The sequence below is a fragment of the Falco punctatus genome (genome assembly GCF_963210335.1).
Source record: "Falco punctatus genome assembly, chromosome: 2".
Taxonomy (NCBI): Eukaryota; Metazoa; Chordata; class Aves; order Falconiformes; family Falconidae; genus Falco; species Falco punctatus.
In genome coordinates this window covers 28,495,985-28,511,125 of record NC_137581.1, presented here as the reverse complement: position 1 = coordinate 28,511,125, position 15,141 = coordinate 28,495,985, and the positions used below count along the sequence as shown (strand labels likewise).

At 40.8% G+C, this 15,141-nt stretch overlaps 1 protein-coding gene across 2 annotated transcripts in view; it reads right to left on the bottom strand.

The window, feature by feature from the left end:
- Nucleotides 1-15,141, bottom strand: part of LOC308059374 (complement C4-B-like) — a gene marked incomplete at its 3' end in the record, with an annotated part of 46,169 nt that overhangs the window by 292 nt on the left and 30,736 nt on the right. The window contains exons 27-40 of one of the 2 annotated variants that reach the window (XM_080376596.1): nt 14,971-15,066; nt 14,484-14,652; nt 13,287-13,453; nt 12,680-12,838; nt 12,029-12,088; nt 11,471-11,564; nt 10,516-10,684; nt 8,777-8,864; nt 8,070-8,144; nt 6,925-7,033; nt 5,772-5,861; nt 5,324-5,416; nt 4,488-4,571; nt 1,004-1,136 (exon numbers count right to left, since the gene is read on the bottom strand). In XM_080376596.1, coding sequence (XP_080232722.1) covers nt 1,004-1,136; nt 4,488-4,571; nt 5,324-5,416; nt 5,772-5,861; nt 6,925-7,033; nt 8,070-8,144; nt 8,777-8,864; nt 10,516-10,684; nt 11,471-11,564; nt 12,029-12,088; nt 12,680-12,838; nt 13,287-13,453; nt 14,484-14,652; nt 14,971-15,066 — 1,586 coding nt within the window. The remainder of the gene's footprint in view (nt 1-1,003; nt 1,137-4,487; nt 4,572-5,323; nt 5,417-5,771; nt 5,862-6,924; nt 7,034-8,069; nt 8,145-8,776; nt 8,865-10,515; nt 10,685-11,470; nt 11,565-12,028; nt 12,089-12,679; nt 12,839-13,286; nt 13,454-14,483; nt 14,653-14,970; nt 15,067-15,141) is intronic. The other variant, XM_080376595.1, reaches the window with a different exon arrangement.

The window sequence follows — 15,141 nt, the reverse complement described above, 5'->3', positions numbered from 1 at the left end:
AGGTTAACTGAGCTTATAACTTGATAAAGTTTGGGAAGTATCAGTGCTAATCTGGGACAAATCTGGCTGTACGTGTATTTTGAGTGACACCAGGTAAGCTTGGACTAAGTTTAGAGTTTTCTGGAGTGGTACAAAATGCCCCAGTGCATGCCAGTGGGACACAGCGAAGGGGAGTTTAGCTTCAGCAGACTACTCCAGAATGTTTCCTAATTTTCTGTGATCAGAAGCTGTGTAGCTTCTGGCATTTTATGACTGGACTGGAGAGGACTTCAGAGGTTACACCTCTGCTGGGAGCCTTCAGTCTTTAGCATGTCTTTGTTGAAGCAGGTCCCTGGCTTAAGCACTCACTTTGGTGTCATGTAGAGATGGGGAGAGGGAACTTTTCAAGGTTTTAGGAAGTGGTGCTCACAATTTGATTGAAAAAGTCTCCCTCCTAGAAGCTCTCAGAGGTACTAACTTTCTCCAGTTCGGTGCAGGGAAATGAATCATATAAGATGCCTTCCTCACTGAATATTTGATGGTGTCAGACTAAATTCCTCTTCAGATAAATTCCCGTTTTTTCATTAGTGTGCCAGTGAGAAATGAGAAGAATATGCTATTTGCATGCATTGATATAACAGAAAACTTGAGAACTGCTCTTAGCCATGGTCCCACCGATTTCTTTTGCAAACACAGGAGTTGTGTAAGGCATCTGCAGTAGATGGAATTGTGTAGCATTTGCCTTTCTCTTTTTCTAGCTGTGCGTTTTTAACCCAGTGGAGTCAGGGCCAGATTTTGATTCTGAAAAGTGTGGGAACCAGGCTCTGCACAGATGCATGAGCCAATAGATTTGGGTGGCTCAGATGTTCCCCACAGCTACTCTTTTGCCACCAAAGAGTGGTACTCTTTGCACGTTAGTAAAGCCAGCAGAATCAATCCCTGAGAAATCTGTTCCTCACTTTGCTTTCTGGAGGTTCACGCTCCTTGATAGCAGCCAGTGCTGCTCAGGAACCATTGCACTTACTTGTTGTTGGAATCAACAGTTTCCCCATCTTTCCCCATGAGGAGGTACCGTTTGCCAGCGACCATGTTTAACTTGCACATGGAGCGCGCTAGGAACTGTCGGTGGGAACCTATTTGGATGCTTTCATCAGTAGCTGTGACAGGAGAAGAAAAAAAACCCATGAATTTTTCTAATAAAGAATAGAACCGTAGCCCGCAGGACACATCAGCCCCTTGTGATCATTTATGCCACTGCTAAGGCAAGGTAATACTTCACTTGGGGGTTCTGGCTTGACATGGGAATAAATGACCATGCTACGGTAGGATATCTTTACCTTAACATTACCTGACAAAAAGTAAGCCATTTCTGTCTCAGCTGGTTGTCTTGGCCTCCTCAGTAGTTATTAAAGGAGCTGTTTTGCTATAGAGAACTTTCAGTCAGGCCTTATGGAGTTTGTTTAAATCTCAAAGATTGGAGGAAAAGCCGAAGGAAAAAGAAAACATGCTATCATATATTTCAGATTGCTCAAGCTCATAGTGGTCTTAAGAGCTAGCAAACTAAATTCAAGCATCTGGAGGCTCAACAATGCAACAGGTAGTATTAAAAACTCACTCTCCTTAGCACACCTGACCTGAACTTCACCGATACAGCCTTTATGCTATTCCTCTGAAGCTGATATGTAGGACATGCACTTGGTGATCTCCACATTAAAATAACTTAGCAAGATTCTGGTCTGGATTCTGGCCCAGAAGATTTTCCATTCAAGAGCTGCACTTCCATTACAGAACTGGACATCCAAGGCAGAAGAGAAAGCTACTCAGGTACTGCAATGACATGAGAGCTGGAGAGATGCTTATTCATCAGACTAGCCACGTATCATGAGGATACTGTGGTGTTTGGCTAGAACAATGGTTTTCAAAGTCCATTTGGAAAAAAAAAAATCAAATAACAGCAATGTTCTAATTGCTTACTCTCTAACTATAATGTGAATTGTCATGCACAACTGTGGTGACAAATTCAACGTTAAACCAGCCTAAATTACAAGTAAGATACCAGTCTTCCTACAGCTTCCACAGTTAATAGAAGTTTGTGCAGCTTCTGCTCTCTAAAGTATTATATTACAAGTGTGGAAAGTCTAGTATTTAAAATTAAACCCTAGGAGTAGAACAAAAACCTGAAGTAGAATATTTTAACAATAATAAAATTTCAGAGAATTTGATGTAGAGTGCTAATCTGTGAAACCTAGCACTAAGAACCTTATGCTATTCCTTAAAACTTGCTTTAATTTTACATACGGTACTTACAGACCAGAGAAAAGTCACTCTTCAGTATTGTATGCTGTTTTACATGTGCATTTTTCCAAAGAATAATACAATACTGAAGGTTTTCTCATATAACCCAAGACTTTTCTATTGTTCCTATGCTATACGGTGTACTGCATTTTCATTTTGTTCAAGGAATGTAAAGAAGAGTCAGAACTACTTGACAAAACGATGATGTTATGTCTCAGGTTTGTTGTGCTTAAATTACCATGGTGTTTCTTGGTTCATATGCTTCACAAATGGCCTAATACAGTTCAGACTGTGAGGATCATAAGCATTTGAGTTATTACTTTAACAGGTTATTATGTAATTTCCAATTCTAAAGCTCCAATTAAAAAATAAATAATAATGTTCCAAAGCGTCCAAGCAGAATTTAAGGGAAACAATTACTTCAGATTTTAGAATATATAACAGTAAATAAAAAAAACTGAGGGGGGGGGGGGGAGGGGAAGGATTCTGTGCTGTTTTTCACAGGCCATGCTATTCCCCTAAAGGAATCGTGAGACAGCATATATGTTAGCCATACAAAACACATGCACTAATTCTATTAATAATCAAAGTAATCTGAGGAGTGAACATCTGCGATATTCTCTTTTGCTGACTTCCAAGCCCAAATAAGTGTTTCCATCTGTCTTCTGAAGGATTTATACTGAAATGATGCCATGGGTCTAGAGAACGAGAATTTATCCTGCTAATTCTCACCTACCCTCGGTGACAGCAACAGAGACCAACTTCACTCAAAACACCCACAAAAAGTACAAAAGATAACTTTAGTTCAGTCGTGAGCTGATATGGATGCAATGTCTTGCTTTTTCTTCATCATCATGGCTTCATGCCTCTTCCCAGCCTTTCCCAAGCCTGCTGAAAGCCTACCATCATATAGCACAAACCAAAGGGGATTTTAAAGGGATCAAAAAGAAGGAGGTAGCAGTGGGAGAAGTCATCTCTTCCTTTCAACTTTATGTTCAAAGGATGTTTCTTCTCTCAGCTGCCAAGAAACAAAATTTTTCTAGTTGTGAGTACAAATGCACAGGGGCCTAGATCTAAATCCTGTAGGTTTTCTGGGGGGATTAATGAAACTTTCAATCATGGTACTGTAATCACTAGGTATCATTAACCCTGCATACAGAAAGCCCTGGGTGTGACAGATGCTGTCTCTGGACTCATGAAGTGTGGACATGATTTTCCAACAGGAACTGAACATTGGGCACAGATCACAAGTTGTGTGCCATAAAGTACCGTGTGACATTGCTAGTCCCCTGGGCAAAGTCTGAGGGAGTTAATTCTTCTGTTTCAGACAGGGAAGATTTCAAAATCTTTGAAGTTGCTTTTTAAAGGCAATCTCTGGCTGCCAAACTCAAAACTGTCAACCGCATGATACCACAGCGGCTGAAGACTGAGAACTCACCTGACATCCTCTCCAGAAATTACTTTGAAGAGTGTCAGTTTTCACTGATGCTGCTGATAAAGTTCACCTGGGGACAGCTGGGATGGCAGGCCTGAAAAATGTCTAAGAGCAGTGCAAATCTTTACACTGCACCTAAAGAAATAGCAACAAAGAAGCCTTTCTATCACCATTACTAAACTGAAGTTCTTGAAGTTTTCCTGTGTTCACCTGACTTCAGACAAGTCATCGTGGACAACTTTTAGCCTGTTCCGTAAGGATTGCAAGTGCTTGATAATTTACTAGAGTAACAAGCACTTCAGAGCTTCATCTAGTATCAAAACAGAGGTCAGTGTGTATGTGTACGGTAGAAAAAAATTGTGGATCAGTAACAGTAGTCTATTATAGACTTTATGTGAACTATTAGATACAGAAAATCTAATATTCACTCTATGCATGTTTTTGGAGGGTTTACCTTAAACTAGCTCCAGTTCAGAGGCATAGACCAAATGCAGCTGGAATAAGTCTTCTGGTTTAGTTTAGTCTGAAAGGATTGATGCTCCTGTGCTCTGAATGTGAACCAAAGCCAACAACTACCCCTGAGCTGAACTGAACAGTGAGGTAGCTGCACAAAATGAGCCTTGCAAGAAATCAGGCTTCTTGCAAGCCTAGTATAGAAGTATCTCTGACCCTACTTTCTACAGCAAGAGAAGGCATCTGCATGTTCATACCGGCTAATGTTCAATCAACCCAGTTTTCCTACAGGTCCATGAAAGGAGCCAAACATTTGGATACTTACTGGCTTTAAGGATTCTGTGGATTTTACCCTCATAGTAATCAAAAACATTCTTCTGTGTAGTATTGAGGACCTCCACCTCGTACACTGCAACAGACAACAACTGTGTGAAGTCAGATGGAAATAAAAGATTTCATCCCAAACCTGAAAAATAGGTATGCTTTTACCAGATGTTTATGCAGATGCTGGTGTACCATCTATTCATAAATTATGAGGGTATGAAAGACAACAGGGTAGTAATCCTGTATTCCTGATATGCTTTTAGAAACTCAGGTATTGATCAACAACCTCTAGATTTTTATTTCTGCTTGTATTTTTCTTAAAAGAAGATCCTATATGATTAGGTTTTCACTTTTTTCCCTGTCTATTTGTTAGCATCTCACCTAGCAAAGCTGCTGAACCAGTTTTCCTTCAGTAGCTCTTCCAACTTCCCATTCAAAGGGGAGGCCAGGAAGGCAAATTAACAAAGGGGAAAATTGTTGCCTGGCTCTGCAGAAGGAGTTGCTGAGCGATGGCATAGCATGCAGAGCCTGATCTTTATCTCCGTCCTGTAACATTAGGGATGGTGGGGATGGTGGCACTCACACCCCTGGTCTAAACCATGTGACATTATGTTGTCTGCGCTTCCTTCCCCCAGCATCCCACTGCATCTTTCTGAGGCCTTTATTTTTCCCTTTGATGACTGCGATAGCACACGGCTTTGTTTCATCTCAGCCTCCAGGCCAGATAGAGAAACCCTACCCATTTCAGGAGAGGTCTGGCCGTATAAATCTACGAATGTATCCTTGCTAAAAAGAACTATGTTTAAACAAAATCAACAGTTGTCTTTCATGCCTTACCATAATCTGAAACAGGGTAGTAGCAGACAAAACTGAGGCGGGTGGTTTGTGTTACGGCTTTACTGAAAGTTGATCTTTGTTTTGGGCAGGGACCTAGAGTGAGGAAAATAAATGATATATCTGTCTCTGAATGAATGGATATTTAGGAAATTAGGAAATATTTACAGAGAATAGAATAAAACAGCAGAACAACTTTCTTAGGGGTATGGTGGAGGTCTTTTATGTATGTATGCACATGTATATATACATTGCACTCAACTATAAAATAAATCCTGGATATCTTAAATTTTTTTTCAGTTCAGTACTGAACATACTAGAGGATGCTTTGTGTCCTGTATTATGCATTAGGATAATTGTAATGGTCCTTCCTGGGCTTCACAGTTCTTATGTTAATTGTTTGTAGAAGTAACTGTCTTCTTTTAGACCAGTCTATTTAATCATTCCTTACCTTCTGCACACTGGCAAACACTGGCGTGGCACAACTTTGAAAGCATGGCGCTGTGCATGGGAGCACTGTAGGACACGCTGCACTTTCTGTCTGTGAAGAAGAAATAAAATGGCTTGTCTCAGAAAACTCAGGTGGAAAAGCCTATGCAGTGGAAACAACATTTGCAGCTTAACTTTTGCCTGGTCCAGGGAAATCAGAGCACTAAGGGGCGCATCAGCAGTCCACAAAGACCTATAGCCTAGGCACTCAGAGTAGGGGCATCACCTTGCCTTTCAGCTGGGCAACAACCTGGGTTGTTGCTTTTGGTTTATTTGGGTTGTGGTTGTTTTTTTGTTTTGTTTTGTTTTTTTGGTTCTCACCCACACACACACCCCCACCCCCCACCCCCCTTCCTGTTTCTTTGTTTTGCTCAGTTTGGGTTTTGGGTTTTTTTGTTTGGACATTTTCTTTTAAAGTTGTACTCTTCCCTTGTTTTGGTTTTGTTTTTTTGGGTGAGGGTTTTTTGTTGTTGTTTCCTCTGAAAAGCATTCATCTTAAAAGCATCTTTAGACCATAGAGCTGCAAGTGAGAACTGCGCTATTTCAGAAGAGAGAGATAGGATCACCAATAGTTAGTGGTTTAAACAAACCTAGTTTAAACTGTCTTGTATCTCTCAGCTTCAGGAAAAGTAGAGACTTGACCTAATTTTCAAATATTGCTTATATAACTCTGGCAAATGGGGATGATTTTCATTTAACTTCCTTTGAATGGAGAAGAGACTGGTTCCTCCAGCAAGCACAGTACATAACCCAAACCTCTAAGGTTTTCTGTCTTAGACGCCTAGAAAGACAGCCTGACCAAAAAGACAATGTGAGTGGAACATGCTTAAAAGCGCCATGAGAGACAGGAACTCGGAAAACCTGATTTAAAAATCCACAAGTGTTAAAGTTTGTGTTTTCAGTCCATTTGCAGTAACAGACCTTTCCTGAGAGGATCTCTATTTAGATGGTCTTAAGCCATGGTAGTAGAAGACAGTATTAGAGGCAGGTTATTTTAACACTCAACAAAATCATGTCATTTCACACACTACATCCAAACCATCATTCTGTAGACTAGAGCTGTTCTTGAGTGTCTATTTTTCAATCGGCTACATATCATTTTTCTGTGCCCTTACCAGGGTTGTAAAAATCATAAAGGATGGCATTTCCTGGCTGAACCAATCCCATAGGATTGATTTGCTTTGCCCCAAATGATATACAATCCGGGTCTGGTCCGCTTGTGAGCTGGAGGAAAAAGGAACAATAGTTATGTTGAGTAAACCAACTCTCCCCGGTCAGTTCCTTATTCATTTGTGCCTGTACTAGCTATTGAATCCTTGTTTCTGATGGCATAGGTGAGTTAATCCTGATAGCTGTAGCCTCAACTTGAAGAAGGCATTTCCTTCCATGATTTTATCGGGAGATGTTGTGGATGAGCTAAGCCTGGTAAGGGCAGTTCTGTGAGATGTGTGCAGGTCTTTTCTGCCTGAGACTTTCTGATCCAGACTCATGTCATCACTACTTTGGGGTTTACTTTTCAGCTTTTGCCTAAAGTCACCTGCACGGGTATAATTAAAGGGTGTAATATATGCTCACAGCCTACGCTGTACCAGTGGCTGCCAGTGTATACACTTTCCTTAGTAAAATGCTAAAGTCTGGGGCAGTTTTTGACCTATGTTACATATACAGATTATCTAGGACACACATAGCGGCAATAACGTTTACATTTTTTCATTTGCCTATAGCCTTATATTTTAAAAAGTCATTGCCTTATGTGTGCTTTCCACAGGGACACTCCTGCTTTGCCTGTGGAGGTGAAGCAACTCGTGTGGGTGTAGGGTGCAGTCATTATACAAAATATGGGGAAATGCACAAAGAAACTAGGAGTTTCAATGTTTACATTTGTTTGTCCCTATATGGATCTTGGTTCAGAAATACTGAACTTCACATACAAGGTGTCCATGTGGAATTTACAGGACCAGCAGTTAACATTTTGTTAATCTTGGATGAAAAACATCTTCTGGCTAGAAAGGATTTCTCTTTTTAGGGGGGAGCCAAAGCCCAAACATGGAATACATCTCCTGGAACTCAGAAAGGTAGAGGATGAAGGTGCATGTTTCCCTTCTTCCCCTCTGCCCTCTTTCATCTGAGGTGTTCAACAATATATGACATAAATCACAGGAAGGCAACTGAGTGTGAAAAACTATGACTAGGTTTAAAAGAAAGTCTATATATGCTGTCTGAAATGACAGAGACTGGAAAAATGATTGGGTTCACTTACCTCACCAAAATAGAGCAAAACCCTTCCTTCCTTGTACTCATAGTGCTCAATGTACTGGTCTGAAGACATCACCAACTGCAGGAAAGCAAACAAAAAAAAAATCAGAACAAAACCCTAGCCTAACAGGAACACCTTTGTTACCACCCTCTATATTCTCATTTACTTTGTTTAGCTGTTTGCTTTGTTCTGGCCTCTTTCTTCTTGCCTAAAGCAGACAGTCCCTGAGAGCATCAACCTGGGCAAACCTCCCCCAGCTAAGCAGGTTCCAGAACCCAAAACTCTGTAGCCATCTTTGCAGAGAGGTGCGACCCATCTCCTTGTCATGGTGCCCTGCCAGCAACTACCTCTGAAAGATGTGCTTGCCTTCCCCCCTGCAAGCACAGGGGACACTGTCCTGGCATGTTGCAAGACAACAGTGCCAGTGGGGATAGCAACATGTATTAAGGGCAGGCATGGATTTAAGTGCCGTGCTGAGCCTTGCCCTGATTTCTATTACAAGAGACTAAGAAGGCTAAGCTCTGTTCACCACAAGCTTTCCATTTCTTGTATATAGTCAGCAAATATTTTATCAGAACAAGAATAATGAAAATATATTTATCCAAAATATGTTTTCTCTTTTTTATTCTGTAGACTTTGGAAAGATTTCAAAAGACACATTTTCTATAGAAAAGGCTATAAAAGATTACACAGAAAAGTGGGTTTCTAACCTGATCAAGTTCCTTTGTGTCAGGCTCCAAGCCACTCAGCAGAGAGAGATCAACCAGGGACATCTTTGGTGCATTGGAACCTGTGGACCTTTATAGGGGAGACCGTCAGCAGTGAACATCTGCACTGAACTGCCAGCTTGCTTTGAAAAGTTTGGCTCTTCAGGCTTGCTAATGGTGAAACAAAACATTCTGCTCCATTTAACTTAACAAAGCGGATTTTAATTTCAAAATTGGCTGCTAACCTCATTAAGAATCATGAGGCAAAATTAGTAATCTAAACTAGTCAAATGGTGATCCAAACCCCAGCTGTCTTGCCTGAGCTTGTCATCTAGGCTTGCTTTATAGGCAGAAGCAATGACCTTCAAAGGGCAGTTCATTCCACCATAAAAACCCTGTTGAAGATAGGGAAGGTAAACAGCACTGACCAAGTGTCTGTTCTGTGTTACCTGGAGAGTGGAGACAGGAAATGAGTTTATCATCTAAATTCTTCATGGAGAAAGTCAAGTTTACATCACCTTTGCTGTCCAAGACAAAAGTCCTCATTGCTCTAACTATCCATTATTAGCCATATATTTTGGACTTCCAGTCTTTTCTGCTTCTACCTTCTCAAAAATCAGGTAGTTTTGTCGTTGCTGGAAAATGAAGTTGTTCTGCACTCACATAGGGTGGCTTGCCATAAGATATTCTGCATACACTTAGTGATACTTCAGAAATTTTTAATTTGACACCCTCCTTTACCCATAAGGGAGGTACCATGGTGCAGGAAAGAAGTATGATGATGTAGGCAGTACCTTCAGTTTTTCTCCTGTGTCTTAACTACAAGAAAGCGAGCTTCTCACATTATTGTTTAAGCTTCACCCTAACACTCAGCAATATTCTGCAGAACAGTGGATATGATAGTTGATAAATGTTACAGAGCAATTAGTGGGGAAAATGGTGCTTCAGCCAGCACACAATTCACAGAATACATGTTTGACTAGGGGGAGTGAAACCTGGGAGTTAGGGTAGCTCCAGCCCTCCCCTGCTATTGTTCATGCTGCTGCCTGGGAGTGGGGATAAAGACCACTGCCTCGGAGGCTTTGTCAGAAGTCAGTGGGAAGGCTAAATTCTGTTGGGGAGCAAGACCTGCCTCTGCCACCCAGCACCTTTCTAGAAGGAGAACTCTGGGCAGCCACCACTTTGTGCATCTTCAACCCTTGCCAGATTGTGAAAGAGAGCACAAGCAGTTTCAGCATTATTCTGCATGGGAGGATTTCTTTCTCATTAGCTCTACCCTTGCCTGCTTCTTGATCATCGCAACAAGATGTCCCTTCTGCCTCCTCTCCTCCCCACAAGAGTAGTAGACATTTTTTTCTTTTTTATGAGGCCAGAACATGACTATGAAGAAAGTAATAGCGTATCTCCAGTAAGCAACAAAACTCTGTAAATGTGTTGTTACTGTGTTCCAGTTGTATTTACTTTCTTTAATGAAAGACTCCTTTCAAAGGATTAGCCATCCAGGTGCTTCAGAGTCTGCCCAGAGTTTGATGGGGCAGAATGTGAACCACCTAAACCTAATACATTCTGTGGAAACCTTTGCTCTTGCCACGGTACAGATCTCGCAGGCTTACAGTGTATGCATACTCAGAGAAGATCACCAGGCTGCGTGCCAGCCTTGTGGATATAAGGAAGGTGGCAGACAAGAATTACAAACAAAAAAGAATGCATTTTCTAGTGAAGAGCTGATCTTGCAGACTTACCTGACGCAGACTTTGTACTGCAGCAATTCTGCTTTATTGGGAGAGACCACATCCCTTTTCCTTCTGTTGTGGATATCAAACCACTCTATTTCAGACAGTGGCTCAAATGTGGTTTTTTCTGCAGCAATTATCTCCTCATAATCATAGATTTCGTCAGAGTATGCAGCTTCTGGAGATGACAGACATGATCAGCCATGCACAGATTTGACTGAGGACTTGGTAATTTGGGATTTTACCCTCATTTGTAAATTTGGGAATTTATCTTTTTTTTTGTATGTTGGTAAGTACCAGTGGATAGTCATGCCATCTATGGATTTTATGAAAGTTTGTGGTACACCACTGCAGTATTTCTAATTCATTCAGAGTTAACATTTTAGAGTTAATTATAGTAAGAACAACCAACAGATCTAGCTAAGAATGGGGTTTAGGCTGTGCATAAATACGTAAAGGACAATCCCTGCTTCCAAAAGTTGGGTATTCAAACCGGAAAAAAAAAAATGCAGACATCAGCAGAGAGGGTGATGAATGCACACTTTGGGGGATGGAAAACACAGTCTTGCTCACATGAAAAACCTGTGGCAGATCTGTCCCAAAGAATTTTTAAGGACACATAGTAGGTCCCTTATTAGCCAGGTAATTGAGCTGGGCTTTCCCCTTATGGCAGCCAGGAACACCGTGAAGGGAGTTTACCTTGCTCTCCAGTAACAGAGTTACTAATGGTACCTGTGTATCTGTTAGGCACCCGCTGTACCTACAGTCACTTGAATAGTCATTAAACTATTCAAAAATATTAATGAGCTGAATGAAACAATAGCTGGGCAGAGTTCAAAGGCCTCTCTCTTGCCTTGTTTCATTCATCTATTCCTGCTTTCCAAGGCTGGAAAGCCATTAAGTATCATTAGCAGCTGGCCAAACGTGCCACCTTTGAGACCCAGCCACTTCCCTTCTCACTCACCGGCATACTTAATGCTCCCTTCCATTTCCACCGTCAAAGTCAAATCATTGCACGTGTTGTTCTTCAGCTCAGAAGACCGGTACACTTTCAATATCTAAGATGAGCACACAAACAGCAAACTTCTAAAACCATCATTTAAATGACAAGGGATTTATACATACAGGAATCCAGCAAATGTTGATGGCACATGAGTGTGTGGAGAGCAACACCGGTCTCCCAGAGGCACAAACTCCAGTTGCATAGGAGTCATGGGTACAAGCAGGAGAAGTCCCATGTGCAAATCATAAATGGTGAGGGACCTTAGAGGTAACTCTCCATTCCCAACCACAAAGCAGTCTTACAAACTCCAGCTGCTTCTATCAGCACTGACACTTCATGGACTTAAAGTTAAACCCAGGAAAAATTGACTACCCACCAGGGCAGTCTGTAGGCCCCAAATTTCAGAAATCTGGGGGTAGGAACACAAAGGATGAAGCTATGGCAAGTGATTTCTCACCGTTTTCAAAAAAGGATTAAAAAAAGTCCAGTTGGACTCTGATTTTCTGATTTATAGCTTACACTCATTGTCCCATTTCCTCTGCCGTGTACAGATACTTCAAGTTTTCTTCCAAGTTCAAACTGGAAACCAAGGAGGGGGAGGGAAAGAAAAAGAGATTTAGTCTTTGCTCAGCATTTGATTTATTGTTTTCCTGTGATCTTGACAGTATTCTATGCCTTTACCTCTCCAAACTGGGGTAGGGAAAACCTTTAGCTACGGGAGGAGTTACAAAACCTCAGGTCTCAGAAGACTTTTAATGTACTGGGCTGGCGCATCTTACTCTGCCATTCTGGGGCCCAGGATACGTATTTTCCCAACTTCACTCTCTCCTCTGCAGTTTGGACTTGACATTTTCACAGGTCCCAAACACACTGGGAAATATTTCCCTTCTTTCTTATTCCCTAGCAAGATTCAGGGTCCTGGCTGTTATTCACTACTGGGGGAGACTCCTGTCACCAAAGTCCCTGAAGAGGCACAAAAGCACCTCTAAAGTGTACTGCTAAGCATCTGTTGATTTTGTTTTTCTTTAAAAAGATTATTTTGTTTTAGAGATTAAATTATTAGAAAAATACTATAAACCAGCTACGTCATGTTTGGTTAACCTTGGCCGGATGACGCAATGTTTGTCCTGTTTGAGGAAACAAAGCCTGAAACAATGGATGGTTGTGTACCTCTAGCTGCTTCTGAACCGCGTCATCAGTACCAGTCAGAGTAATACTGAAGTCTTTTTGTCTTCCAGGTGTTCCCAGTTGTACAGTCAGGTTTGTGGAAGCAGTGTTCAATGTCTGTATGCTATAGGCTGACAGAGCTTCCAAGGCCACCACTGTGTCCTAGGTGAGAAAGAAATACAAAAAACCTAACAATTATGACAGGATATTTCAACAATATGTAAGATGACATGATCGGTCACCTGGAGCTATTCTTCAGTTTTATCTTTTTTTGCTGCTTTGTAGTTCTCCTGTATCTGCCTATTCCTAACTGTATGGACTATTCCTTTAATTTCCCAGCTTCTTCTTTTAACATTAAAATCCTAAAACCACTGAAGCTCTGACCTTCGATTAAAATAAGTTTTCATAAACACAAACAATCCTTGCTGGCTTATAACCATTTTATTTGGGCACCTTTTTCATTAATGAGCCAAAATCTTTAGTGCTTCTTACATCGCAGAAGTTCAAGATTAACTGTTCTGATGCTTTCAAATCTGAAGTAGTAAGCTTTTATGGGGTTTCCATTTTCTTCCCTCCCCCTGAAGCTCTACCCAGACTGTTGGTCAGGCACCTGTGTAGAGCAGTATCCTCCACCGTAGTTCCTTTTTTCTGTCAGCCATGTAGCAATTGGCCTTGCGTACTCTATGTCTTCCAGGAGCAAAGTCTGAAGCAATGCATAGGCAGTGGTTTCCACTGAGACTGCATTGTTGCCATTTCCCCAGGAGCGCTGCTGCTTTGCTGCAAGAATAACTCAGTCTTGAATCCCCTTGGTAAAGACATTGTCCAAAAAAGACTATTGTTCTACACAGTAGATATTTTATGTCATAGTGCTGAGGAACCACAAGACACAGATGTTGTCATGAGAGCAACAAATCAGTTGGGAAGCAGAGATAATGGAAAATGAAAACCACAATTTTCAATTTTGACTTATACAACCATCGTAGTCTAATGATCCCAGTGCACAGCCATGTCCATCTGATGGAGTGGTATCATTGTGCCTGGTGGTCCCCAAGAGAGAAAAGTATTAATTATGCCTATAAGTTCAGCCATGATTAAGGAGAAGCATATTCTCTATGCTTAAACTATGGCTATTAACCCATAACTTATTTATCAAACAAATTGGGAGAAATTAATAATGTGGCAGTGCAGCCACACAACCAGCTGACTTAGCATTGACCATGGCCACACACTGGGTTGGGGGAAAGATGTGATTGATGTAGAGCTGGAACAAAGCACTTGGAACTGGCAGGGGGCTTTGAAAGCAGGTGGGCTGGAAAAGGCACCTTCCCTTTTAATCACAAAACCAGCCTGGACTACTCCCATAAGTAGTTGTTCATTCCTATTTACCCATCAAAAGTTTCTTTCTCAGCTAGCTTGGACTTTTTATTTTTAATGCACTTCAGGGATGTGGAAACTTTGGTAGGCAGCAAGGGAAGCAAAGAAGTTAAATGGCTATTTACCATAGTTTTGTTCCAATTCTAACAGCTGATAAGATCACGATCCAAACTCCACAAAGCTAAGTTGTTACTTTATAGTGATAATAATTAATTAGATATTAATTAACCAAATTATATATTAAATTTTCAGCATGAAAATATTTACTTATTTAATTTAAATAATTAAGTACATTGCACATATACAGATATGCTTCTATAAAATTAAATTGTCATAATTTACTTGAATTTGTTTTGTTCATATAAGAGTGCTCCAAGTGCTTCAATTAGGCAAAGTGCCTTCTAACTGAATTTGGAAAAATGGTTACCAGTACCTGCATCAAAAATAGAACAGCCTCTTAATTTTTCTTTTGCAAACCGGGCTTCTTCACTATCAGATTGCACAAGCGTCAGACTATAAGCAGTGATGGCTATAGAATAACAGTTGGTATTTCTTGAGAGTTGGTTTTTCATGTAAGCCACTGCTCCTCTAACTGCTTGTACCTGTGAAAACAGAATGGATCCATGTGAAAAGGTCAGTCAGTCCTATTAACTGTTACCACTGTAGTACTAGGAAATTAGAATACTTCACTGTAGTGAGTAGAGAGACATTTTTAAATAATTTTTGCTTAGTGATTAAAGCCATTGATGATAGACTGCATAGCCTGAAACACCTTGTCATACATTAGGCCGTGGCATCTTTTCCTATCCACCACAAATATAAACAGACTTTTACCTCCTCCTTTGCAGTACTTTCAGATAATAGGGTGGACATGCCATCATGTAATAGCCTTTAGACTTAAAGACAGACAGGCTTCCTACCACATCAGGTGACTTGTAGACCTGTAAAGTCTGTTGCAGTGCTATCGTTACAAAAGCTGTCAAAGCCAAATCCTCTTCTGCTAACCCAATGCCACCCTGAAAGATTAAACATGAAAAGGAAAAGTTAAATGTACATGCATATTCCTATGAATAAGTTTAGAAAATTACTTT